Here is a 12,826-nt window from a genome sequence, read left to right on the forward strand (position 1 = left end):
CTTCTTTAAATAAGAGTTAAGATACAGAACTTAAATTGATCCGTGGATAAGTCGACTCAAGTTTTATGACCTAAATTTCTAGACGTATATACAGTATATACAGTACTGTCTTCTGACACTAGCAAAAGTACGAACATTAGAGGGGTCATGTCTTTCTGATCAACCAGACTGTCCTTTTGTGCTGGCTGTGTTCATGTGTATGTATACTTATCTTCATGAAAGAGAAAGACACTGGTTTCACACAGAGGTATGTCTCACAAATTGCAGAAAACGCGGCAAACCCCTTCCTCCATTTCGTGTTTGCGCTCTCAAGCAGAAAGGGAAACCTCACAAGGGGTTTGGTGGCTCTTCTGTGCAAAATAATTGGTTTCAACCAAAATCTTGGAAATGGCAAAACTTTTCCCACAACCTAGAAAGAGGTTGTTTTTCAAAGCAACACACAAACTCCCTATACATGCTCATTTGATCTCTAACAAGGAAAAATAGCTCCTTGGGGTTTTCCATTTGTTATCACCTATGGATACAAAGATTTGGGGGCTGTTTGTAACAGGTTTCCTAGATCTGTGCTTGGGGCTCTTCCCATGGGTGTTCTTTTAAAAAAGCCTGGGGCATAATTTGGTACAGCTATCCTAAGGTTTGAAAGGCAATGTTTCTCTTCTCTGGGTCTTTTTTAAAGAGTTACAATGCCAAAGTGTCATTTCTATTAATTGTTAAAAAGTGAGAAGAAAAGCTGTTCTGATATGCCTCTGAAACCCATGCAAGGGTGGGAATAAAATGCTGCAGCTGGTGCTGGGAATGGCCAAAAGAGAGTCTGGAACAACAGAAACATAGTTTGCATCTTTAAACAAAAAACAAAGTTTGAAATTGTAGTAACAAATATCACAACTTGCTGACATTTTTTATCTAGAGGAGCCGATAGTAGGCAAAACCACCTTGGGTTTTAGAATATAACTGTGGCAATGGGGAAAAGGCTTAGATATACCAACAAAGGATGTTCAAGAAGGGACCACAAGTAATCATTCACCATCTCAGCCACAACGTTTGGGAAAGTTCTATGGAGAAAAGTGAGATACACATAAAAATAAATACTATTAAGACAATAGATCACATCAGCGTTGCTGAAGGCCCTGAAGAACTAATGAAAAGCCAGACTTCTACTGCAACCGGTTCATGCTTTTAATAGCAGGCCAAGTAATTTATTTAAGACAGATCATAACATTGGCAAAAGTAGCACACATTTAAAACTGCCCTAAAAAGTTAAACATAGCCATTGCTCCAAAATATTTTCAAATAATAAAAAGAAGCAAACAAATTCAGTGCCTAAACATAATTGCTAGTATCAACAGATCCACTGAATCAATGGGCTTTACATAATGGGCTTTAGCAATTTTTAAAATAGATCAGTTCTATTTGGGGCTAGAATTTGAATTTAGGCCCAAGTTTTCATTCCCCCTCTCCTTTTAGAGAAACAGTTTATGTTTCTAAAGCATTTGAAGAAAAAAAAATAAAAGGGAAAACTCTGATGGGGCTACATCTCTGAAATATTATTCTTGCACTTTAAAAAGTCATAATCTAAAGGTGTCCTCAACCTTTCTATTTACACGCATTGTGCTGTTTACATTCCCACACTAAAAATGTGTGCAAGGAGTAGAGGATGTATAACATCCATTATGTACCCATCTACGCTGAAAAATGCATCTGTCCAAGAGATATAAAGAGATCCGGCAATTTACAAAAATAACTTGCATTACTGTGACACAGAATAGATTTCTGCGACCGAAAGAACACACAAATCATCCGTGTCATTTAATCCTGGGGTTTCAAAAACATTTTCTTTGCTTTGCTAGGTCTCCCATCACTGTTTTCATCCTCCTTGGGCTCCTGCAGCGCATGGCGGTCTCTCTTCTTTAAGAATTTCTTCCCAATTGTTCCCACTAAGGTTTCATACCTGGAAAGACCAAAATGTGTATTTTTTAAAAAAGCAGAATTAAAAGATGCCTGCAGTTCAAAATCAAGTCTTTTTAAAGGTCATCTTAAGCATGCAAAATATCAGAAGACCTACCCTACAACCTTGCTATCTGGGTATGAAAAGTCTCGGCGATAGTGGTGATATTAACAGTTACTTCCAAAGACTACCCTGAATTAAAAGTAATCCAGAAGCTTTCAACAGCTTGCAGGATCCTATAGGACACACCAGTTTGTGAACCCAAATGTTGGTGTGTAAAAATACACAGCCATAGCTATAAAAATGCTTCCCAAAATTCTGTAATGGTCTCCAAGAATCGTATCTCACTTTAGTGAAAGGATAAGATCAAATGCAGGGTAAAGAAATTAGAGTAACATGTTAAGGCAACATGTGGGGTAAGCAACAGTTACTATCCAAAAGATTTTGGACTTCAGCTCTCATATTCCCTTACCACTGCCTACACAGCCATGGGCTGATGGGATTTGTAGTCCTTATATTTGGAGGCCCACAGTTGCCCTCTCTCATTCTAATGTAGCTAAGAAATTGACCCTATGAACCTGATAGCCAGACTAATCTTGTTTTATCAACTGAATTGTGTCAGATTAAGGTGGGATGGACATTTATGGTGGAGAACGAAGATAATTCTCACCCTCACCTCCACCCATGGGACACATCAGAACAAAAATAAGCCATCACTTTTATTTTCCATACATAAAGCCCAGCTGCAGTACAGTGGGCCCTTCTCTTACGTGGGTGATCTGTTCTGGACCCCACCCCTGCATAAGGGAAATCCTGTACATCCTCGAGCCCCATTGCAAACAATGGCGCAGCGTGTGTGCAACGGGCACGTGTGTCATTTGTTCGATTGCTGTGCAGCTTCAGCACATGCTTAAAATCACGTATATGCATACGGCGCAGGCACACTGTACTATGGTTTCCTTTATGACAACTTGGGCAACTTTCAGGTGACTTTTCCCCTCTTGTAAATGGGAGGAATCAGAGGCTGCAAAAAAGGGGTAGGGGCCCTATATAGTCCCACCTTGGATTAAAAGATTATTGTGCTTGAACACCTTTCAATAATGATGTATGGATGGCAGAAGGGAGTAGAGAAGATAACAGGAAAGGGGCACAAGACTGACAATCTTCACCTCTGCTGCTGTGTCCCATCATCTTTTCTCAAATCTTGAGTTGACTTAGTTTTCATTTTTTGAAGCCGTATATACTTTGTAAATTAGAGAAAAATAACAAAATGGAAAGTGGTCCTCATTGGTGTAATTCCCTCCTGAGAAAAGTCAGCCTTGTGCTCTGGTTGAAATTATACAGACACCAGGCTCAGAGAGATTTTCCATCAATGATCCACCTGAGTGTTAGGCCAGAATCTGGAACATATTGATCAGAGTAACTAGACAATTCTAAGAGTTGCAGCCAAAAAAAGGCCATTTTTGACTACACCTCCAAGAACCTCCCAGCCAGCATGCTTCCAGGAGATGTAGTCCAAATAAATAATTGTTCTGAGCTCTTCCCCAGCTTAAGACTCTTTCACTGAAGATACAGATATTTTAATTTAGAAATGGCATTTGTGACCATACTCTTGGTGTTCCTCTTTGCTCACAGTTATACAACAAGCTGACTTATATATAGCCTTCTTCCAAACTGGCTCAGTATGCTGAGGATCGAGTACTACCAGCGCTGGAAAAGTTGTATTAACAATTTTTAAAGGCATTTTTCAAAGGAATGGTTATATTTTATTCCCTCAGAGCCTTTTGGTTAAGGAAACAAATGGCTAAGAACTGAAATAAATAAGCACTGTGGCTGACTTCTAGCTAAGGCGCCTGGAGAAAGCAAAAGGTCTGAAACAACAACAACCACAACAACTCATCAGGTCAATGGCTTACTCCCACTATAAATGACACTCTTGTAAAAACAAATGTTTTGTGCAGCAAGCACTTGGCTATTCTAGACCAGCTTTTTGTTTTATAAGGAGGAAAAACAGCAACCCATCTTCTCAGTAATGCTGTCTGTGTCATAAATGGGAACAGCTACCTTCTGGCCATTTCTTCATCCGATACATCAGCTTCCATTGCATTATCTTCCTCTTCGATTTCTTCTGTCTTGTACTTAGAGTTCATCTGGATCATTAACTTCTGAAAATGAAGAAGTGGAATATCAGCTTAAGTATTACGCCCCTTGAAGAAAAAGTCGTAGAGATAGATTTGGCAGCAAGAGAAAATCACTGTCCAAAAATAATGGGCACATGCAGAATGTAGAAGATTTTTAACCTTCACTTTGCCTTCCATCTATCTGTAGGTTGTGGATTAATATAAGATTGGGGAAACACAAGACTGAGCCCTCTTATGAGTGATTTATCATGGCATCAGTTTTGTGGTCCAGAGTCCATTAGTGGCTCACAGCCCACAAATGTGGACCATGATTCGCTCGCGTCCTGTTGGTAATCTTCCCATATGTATCTTACCAACTATCCTCTGTGGAAAGAAGGCCTTTACTTGGATCCAGCAGGGCTTTCCTTATGGTTTTAATTTCTCCTGGAATGTAGCAGAGCCAAGTGGCGAAGAGAGTGAAAACATGATGTATTAGCCACCTTTTAGGATAAAACTACAGCAAATGGAGGAGCTGGGCAAGCCTGTTTGGTGTCATCTTATCACAGCTCAGGGAACTTCTAGGGAAATGGTTTCTATTTCTGGGAGCAAAATGCAATTAAGGGTTTGGGAGGCAGATGAGTCTGGTTTGTCCACCTCACTTTAAATCCAGGCTGAGGAACATTTGGATCTTCTGTTATTTTGGCCTACAACTCCTTTACCACTGGCCATGCTAGGTGGGCTGACTGGAGTTATGGTCCAGAACATCTGGAGGGTCAAAGGTTCCACTAACATAGTACCATACATCCAAGGACAACCAGTTACAGACATATATGTCCTTCTACATATTTCCTAACCAGGTTTGTACAAATCTACATCAATACATTAGGGATGAACAGTGACAGTACAGCTCACATAGCCCCCCAAATAGCCTGGGAGAATTAATTCCCACCAGGAACAATTTTCTAACTTTGCTATTACGAGACAGTGCAGTATAGAGGTTTGAGCATTGCACTATGACTTTGGAGACCAGAGTCTGAACAGCCACAGAAACCTACAGGGTGATCTCAGGCAAGTTACACTCTCTCAGCCTCAGAGGTAGCTAAAGGCAAACCCCCTCTGCACCAATCTTACAGAGAAAACTCCATAATAGTGGTGACATAAGTCAGAAATTACTTGAAGGAACACAACAACAACAACAATGCTCCAAAGATGAGATAAGGTGACCTAACCAGAACTTACAAATGTGACAAGACAACTTAAGAAAGCCCTGCCAACATTGTTACTAGCCACATAGGCTAGGAACTTTTCCAAACTCTGGTCCAGACTGACTTGCTGTATTGTAAAAAGGCTAAGAGCAACCCTTCACTGATGATTTCCAGAGCACTAGAAGACTGGCATTTGTCTGATAATGCAGTCCTAATCACTCCTTCCTACCTTGCAAGTGCACTTGATCTGAAATAAGATGCCTCTCTAAAGCACTTCAGGGCATTCGCATACATTTGCTCAATCATCTGTTCAACAGCCCAACTGAGTATTAAATATGGATTGTGGGCAAGGGGCATACTTAGTGGCTTGCCTTAAGTGGCTACTTCATAAGTTGGGGGCAGAGGTGAAATGAAGCAGGGGTTTCATGCTTCTTTTGAACCAAGACTTTTGTGCCTCTCAGCTGTCTCTTTGAATCATTGCTGAACCAGATCCAGAAAGGATAAAGTAGTCCCCTTGCTCCATACCTCAACTTCAGGATTGAACCCTTTAAATGACATTCTGCCATATAGGAGGTCTTCACATGGTGCAAAGCTTCTCTCTTCTATTATAAAGCTCCTGCAGAGTAGCAATAAAAGGAAAGAGGCCTTAGAGAGTTGAACAAGCGAGTTTAACTTAGTCAGCATCTTGGCATGAAATAAAACCCAATGGCTCACTCTCCAGTTTTAGAAGGCACTTCCATTTTTATTTTTATTTTATTTTAAATTCCAACAAACGCAATACAGTGGGCCATTGGTATCTGTGAGATTTGGTTCCAGGACCCCTGATGGATACCCAAATCTGTGGATGATCAAGTTCCGTTATATTCAATGGAGTAGTAAAATGGTGTCTCTTAAATAAAATAAAGGTTTGCTTTTTGAATTTTTTTAAATGTATTTTCAAGCAGTGGATAGTTGAATCTTTGAATACGAAGGGCTGACTGTACAACCAACTTACTCCTTTTCCTTCAGTTCTGGTAGATCCAGGAACCAGTGCTCCTCGCTGATTATTTTCTTTTCCTCTTCCTCAAGCTGCTTTTTGGTTTCGGAATCCAGGCCCCTTTGCATGAACTGAAACACAAGACACATAAAAGGTCTCAGTTTTAGCATCTCATCCATTTATGTATCTCTCAGAGACTAAAATTACCTTCAGGCCATGTGTATAATAAGGTGTATATAAAACATAAATTAATTTCATATTCAGACTTGGGTCCTATCTCCAAGGTATCTCATGTATATATTCCAAATATTCCAAAATCTAGGGGGGGGGCACTGAAATCCAAAACACTTGTGATCCCAAGCATTTAGGATAAGGGAGACTCTACCTGTAAGACCTTTAATGTTCACTCACTCTTTGCAATGCTTATCAGTTTGGTTTCAAGTTGAGAAAAACTTCATTCAGTAATCTAGTTGAGCATTCTGTTTTACTAAAAGATGGACATAAGGTCCACAGATTACTCTACTTGTGACTGACTGAGAAGCAAGAAATGTTGAGAAACTGAAGCAAGCCTAGCAATTGTTAGCATTAGTTACTCTATTCCTCTAAGGCAGTGGTTCCCAAAATTTGGTCTTCCTGATGTTTTTATTTATAGAATTTATACTCCATCTTTCAGCCAAAAACATGCTCAGAGCAGCTTGCAAATTGTTCATTTGACATTTTCCTGCTTTCCCGTAAGGCTGAGAGACTGTGACTTGATCTGGTTCATTCCATAGATTTCCATGGCTTAGCCTTGGACTCCAACCTTGGTCTCTCGAGTTCTAGTCCAACCATCAACCACAACACCAGGCCACCACACTGTTTCTGTGCCAAATTTGTCATCCCATATCTCTTACTTCAGCCTAAGAAATAACACATCTGTAGAAGACTGCAGGGAATGTGGAATACTTCTGGTTCATATCATTTTGGATAAGGGATGCTCAACGTTTGTGTATTTGTATGAGTGTAAAGGGAGGGGGGTAGAAATCCAAACAGCTTGGGATAAAAATATCTAGCTCCAACTTTCAACAGCTGCACGGAAAGTAAAACATTTCAAATGAACATTCATTCGTTTGGGCTTTCGGGAGCAAAATGTGGTATTCCGTGGAAAATATATCAAGCTGTGAAAATGGAACTGAAGCTACAAGTGGCACTAAAACTCTGTTGTCAAAGTTGTGATGTAGCACCAAGCAGTAAGCTGTTGATGCAGTAGTCGGCAGGAGAATTACTTCAGATGTTGGAGGGTACCAATGGCATTTGGCACCAAGAGTTAGGCTGGAAATGAGGCCAGTGCAACAGCTACTTGACATATAATTTGCATAGCATGACATTGGTTAGTGGGTAAAATAAACGTTGTTGTGTGTCTTCAAGACATTTCTGATTTATGGTGATTGTATTATTATTACTCACCATGGAACACTGGGAGGTGCAGTATGATAAGGCTCAATGCTATGGAATTCTGGGATGTTTTGTAAAGTATTTAGCCTTAGCTCTGGTACCATAACAAACTACAAGTCCCAGTGTGGAGTCGAAGGCTTTCATGGCCGGCATCCATAGTTTTTTGTGGGGTTTGGGGGCTATGTGGCCATGTTCTAGAGGAGTTTCTTCCTGACGTTTTGCCAGCATCTGTGGCTGGCCCAGGTTTCCACATGGAGCCATGGCAATTAAAGCAGTCTCAAACTGCATTGTTTCTGCAGTGCAGGTGCAACCTAAGAAATGAAACCTGGAAGTTACTTTGCTTTCAATTTTAGCCAATTTTGCAGTTGTCCACCATTGTGTTAGTTCAATAGATCTCATGTTATCACTGGATAAAAGACCATAGGATATTTCCAGTACTGGCCCCAGTAGTTGACACTGGTTGAAGTGGTTAGCAGATCCGTGTCTCTTCACCGATGTAAACTGGTTTTCAGTTATAAGGAAATGGCTGGATGGTTTAGGATGCTTGAGGCTGCCATCATGGATCTGCTTTGAAACCATGCAGTTCTTCCTCAAACATCCAAAAGTCATGTAACTTTCAGAGCAAATCCAGCAATCTTCACATAATTACACAACTGTATGCAGCCCATGGAAACATTAAGAGATGTTTTATTTTTTAACCATGCTAGCTCAGAAACCTCACTGACCAAAATCACTTCCAAACAAAGAAGATGACAAGTACAAACCTGAGCAAGCCCTATCAAAAAGCAGGAGTTACTCCTGAGTTAGACAGCAGACTTTGCTCTTTGGCCAACCTATAATTGTTTCCCAGCTTTAAATGGCCAACCTATAATCGTTTCCCAGCTAACCACTTTTAATCGCCGGCAGGAGTACAGAAGCCCCTCCATAAGACTAAGAGAAGAAACTGCCAAAAGAAGAAGCAATCGTCTCGCTCGGTGCGTGGGTTGAAGGTACCACATCCTGAAAGATGGAGATAAAACAGAACGGCACTAATGCAAAACCGAAGCAAACAAACCATGAAGGCCCGGCGATATTGAGTTATAAATATTTAATGAATATTTATATTTTTAAAAATTAATGGCAATTTCAGCTCAGATGTTGTTCTCCGAAAAAACGGAGCAATCATCAATCACGCCGCTGCGTTCTTCCACTGAATTATGTGTTACATTATAGGACAGGAACGGAGTCCATTAACCGCTGAGCCGAGACTAATTCCACTTTGGACTCGACACCAGATTCGCAAATCCAAGGGCGACGGCTAGGTCAGCGCTCTTATTAATATCTCCCTCCCCACCACCATTACTACATGGCTATACTGATGAGTTGGGGGATAGGAGAAGGGGGGGGGAAATCAAATGAGAAGGGGAAATGACAAGGAATATTAGTATGGTTGCCAGGTCCTGCCGTCAGCAGCAGACACAAAACTTTGGCTGGCGTAAGAACAATATTTAGCTCCGCCAAACTAAAAATACTGAGAAGAGGAGAACTTTGACTTTATTAGTTACAAGTATATCCTACTTTCCCTTGAATAGGTTCAGAGAGGCATACCTGGCTCTCCTTCTCCTTCCCATTCGAACCTTGCAACTCTAAAGGTTGTTAGCTGTTACTTCAATGACAAATTTATAGCAGATTGTTTTAATAAGTACTGTATGTGTCTTGCTGGTTCTTTTAAAATGGTATGTGCTTTTAGCTGATGTGTTTTTAGCTGGCGTTGTGCAATTGTTGGTCTGTTGTCCACTTTAACTGCTATGGCTCAACGCTATGGAATTGAGATTGGTAGTTCTGTGGGACATTTAGCCTTCTCTCTCAGAGAGCTCTGGTGCCACAACAAATTACAAATCCCAGAATCCCATAGCACTGGGCCATGATAGTTTACCTGGATTATTTCTGCAATGTGGATGCAACCGTAGTGAGGTTCATAGGCGAGACCAGCTGAGCAACTGAGGAGGGAGGGAGTGAGGCGCAATGTTTGTTTGGTTTTGCCGGGGGATTCAGGTATGTAGGAGCCTTAGGAAGACACAACGACTGCACTTTGTATCGGTGCTGAGAAGGGGGCACAAAAAGTATCTACAGTAAGACCCTCTTATCGATGGGAGATATGTTCAAAGGCCCCACCAAGGATACCTGAAACCATGGATAGTACCGCAATTATTCACCACACTGGTAGGTCTTCCCCATCAATAATCCATTCCAGAAACACGGATACACATCCAGCTTTATATGGCTTTGTATGGCTTTATATGACTAGACTGTGTCTTAATAGAGGCACTACAGTTCACTGGTGGGAGTTCAAGTGTTGCACATAGAAGGCTTGAGGTTCAATCCTTGCCCTCTCTAGTTATAATAATGATCAGATATTGGCGATAGGCAAGGTTTTCCCCCTCAATACCCTGAAGACCTGCCACGAATCATCCTAAGATCACACCGGAGCATCGGATGTCTTTATTTGAATTGCTTTGTTAATTATTTTCCTGCCCGCCAGGGCTTCCGGAGCATGTACAACCGGATAGAGGAAAATCAGTTTCAAAAGCTCTAAGAACAATTTTAAAAGCCAACAGATATATATATATATATTTCTCACAAAGACCCTGCAGCAAATAACAGCGAACTTGAAATCGCAGCCCAACATGTACACAAAAGTACAATCTGAAGACAAGCGATGATAAATAGATAAGGAGATAAACAGATAAACAAGATATAACACAACAGTTGCCTATCCTCTTGCAAACAGGAACTGTGTTTTCAGCAGGAGCCGCAATGACAAGAATAGCAGGGAAAAGGTGGACAATAAGCCCAAAGGTTGAACTCATGGAGTGATAGAAAGTTGGATGTAAAGCCCCAGAGAGTCCCTTCCAACTCTATTGTTTTTGTCCCTTTGCCAGTGGCTTCTCCAAAGCATGTACAGAGTGCATCTTGCACCTGCATCTTGCCAAGAAAAATCGCACAACAGGTTCGCCTAAGGGTTGCCCTAAGTCAGAAACGATCTACAGACAGGCCACAGCAATGCCACTTTATTTCCCAGGGCTCTGTGCTATGGAGTTCTGGGATTTATAGTATGGGGAGATACAGTGGGCCTTTGGGTATCCGCTGTGTCTTGGTTCCAGGATACCTAAATCAGTGGATGCTCAAGTCCCATTATATAAGACGACGTAGTAAAATGGCGTCCTTTAGACAGAATGGCAGAACCTAGGTTTGCTTTCTGGAATTTAGGTTTTTGGAAATGTTTTCAATCCGTGGATACAGAGCGTTTTCCATTCACCCGAAACATGAGGTTTAGCAAAGAGGGCTTGCAAAGCAGAGATACGTGGATTCACACCAGTTGTGAAAAAGCACAGAATCATAGGGTTGGAAGAGACCCCAAGGGCCCTGATCCAGTCCAACCCCATTCTGCCATGCAGGAAATCACCATCAAATGACCCTGTTTCAAGGCCTGCAAAATTAAGAGACACTGGGATTTTTGGGAGAGCCTCCATTGGCGCAGAGGTTTGTGTTGAGTGACAACTCTGGGGATGGGGCATGCTAAAACGAATGAGAGTCCTAGCCCATAGGGAAACATTGGGGAATACTTGTCCATAGAGATACATTGGGGGATACTTGCCTCAAGGGAAACATAGGAAACATCTCCAATGATTCTCTATGGGCAAGTATTCCCCAATCTTTCCCTATGAGCAAGTATTCTATGTATCTCTATTAATTCCCAATAGGGAATATTCTCCATGGGCAAGTATTCTCCCATGTTTCCCCACACAAAAAGTCCCAGAATGCCATAGTACCAAGCCATGGCAGTTAAAGCAGCGTCAAAAGGCATCAATGTGGATGCACCCATGGAATTCCAGCTTTAAAGCCAGCCTTGAAGCGTGGCTCTATTCCATCGCTCCGGAAAAACCCGAGCTCCTTCGGCTCTTTTCGACTCCTCAAGAAGCCGTTCGGGAACACTCGGCTCCTCCCTCGGAAGCGCTGCCTTCTGTCCCCGCCCACTTCCCGAAGCCGTTCGGAAAGAGTCGGCTAAGCCCCGCCCCTTTCCGAAGTCGGCGTTTTTATTCATCCCCCGTCCTCCCGTTCTTTAAATCTCCTTCTTACCTTCATGCGGAGAAGGTTTTTGGACAACATGCTCTTCACGTCGCGAGCCATGGCGGAAAAGAGGCGCTTAAGCTGCCAGCGTCTGTCGTCGTCACTTCACAGTCTTCCCCTCAAAGCAACCAGGCCTCAGCCTCGCCGTTGGAGTTCCTATGTGGCTATTGCGATGCGCAAGAGTAGTTTTCGCGCATGCTCCATTGTACACTATGAAGCTGCTCTGCCAGTCCCCTGAGAAGTTGAGAACCTGGCGTTGGCGTAATTCGCGCATGCTCAATAACGCGCAATGAAGCCACATTGCCAGTCCTCTTGAGAACAAGCTATTGGTGTATTTTCCCCCTTATTTAAAAAGAACTCGGGTACATTAAGAGAAAACGGGTGTCACGGAGTCTAACTGCAGTTAGTGATTACATCTAAACAGGTTAAAACTGTAAGAAAAGAAGATATGTGGAGAAAAGGTTCATAAGAGGAAGAACTGGCAAGGACTGAGCATGCGCAGTAGCTCCTGGTGTAGCCAAAGGCTTGCCCTTACCTTGCCCTTACTATTTCCCAGGGCTACAATGAAAACAATTATTTTGTATTATTTGTTCATTTCATTTCCTTTTATTTGTGTTCCGCCTTTTCTTTTAGGAAGGGACCCAAGGAGGCTCAAAAAACCATTTTAAAAAAATTGCAATTAAAAATTGAAAAATATTAGCTATTTTCCCAACATTGTAGCTATTATTATTATTATTATTATTATTATTATTATTATTATTTTCTCAACATTGTAGCTATAGTGGAGAAGGCAGAGAGTGTGGCTACTGGTTTGGATGCAAAGAGATCCTGTATCTCACGCTTCGAGAGGAAATGCAGATTACAGTACTTGGAGGAAGGAATCTGAAGAAGCTCCAGAGTTATCTGGCTGGAAATTCTCTAGAAACCTCCTTGAACTACTAATCCCAGGATTCCATAGAACAGAACCATGGCAGTTCAAGTGGAGTAATTCGAATCCCCACTTGGCCTCAAAAGCCTGCTGGGTAACCTTGGGCAA

General features: G+C 41.7%; 1 protein-coding gene across 1 annotated transcript; it reads right to left on the bottom strand.

Annotated features, from left to right (window-relative positions):
* Window positions 1-1,162: 1,162 nt before the first annotated feature.
* Window positions 1,163-11,956, bottom strand: MPHOSPH6 (M-phase phosphoprotein 6). The gene is made up of 5 exons (XM_042438720.1): window positions 11,800-11,956; window positions 6,265-6,377; window positions 5,796-5,886; window positions 4,010-4,110; window positions 1,163-1,948 (listed from the first exon to the last, which is right to left on the bottom strand). The coding sequence occupies exons 1-5, from the start codon at window positions 11,848-11,850 to the stop codon at window positions 1,807-1,809; spliced, it is 498 nt and encodes a 165-aa protein (XP_042294654.1). The 5' UTR covers window positions 11,851-11,956; the 3' UTR covers window positions 1,163-1,806.
* Between the last annotated feature and the right edge of the window lie 870 nt (window positions 11,957-12,826).

Source organism: Sceloporus undulatus, chromosome 8, assembly GCF_019175285.1.
Source record: "Sceloporus undulatus isolate JIND9_A2432 ecotype Alabama chromosome 8, SceUnd_v1.1, whole genome shotgun sequence".
NCBI classification, from domain to species: Eukaryota; Metazoa; Chordata; class Lepidosauria; order Squamata; family Phrynosomatidae; genus Sceloporus; species Sceloporus undulatus.

Coding starts and splice junctions, on each gene's coding strand:
- MPHOSPH6 (XM_042438720.1), bottom strand. CDS start 11,850: ATGGCTCGCGACGTGAAGAGCATGTTGTCCAAAAACCTTCTCCGCATG. Junction 4,111..5,795: donor GGTTCAATCCTGAAGTTGAG/GTATGGAGCAAG, acceptor CTTCATTTTCAG/AAGTTAATGATCCAGATGAA. Junction 1,949..4,009: donor GATGAAGAAATGGCCAGAAG/GTAGCTGTTCCC, acceptor TGGTCTTTCCAG/GTATGAAACCTTAGTGGGAA.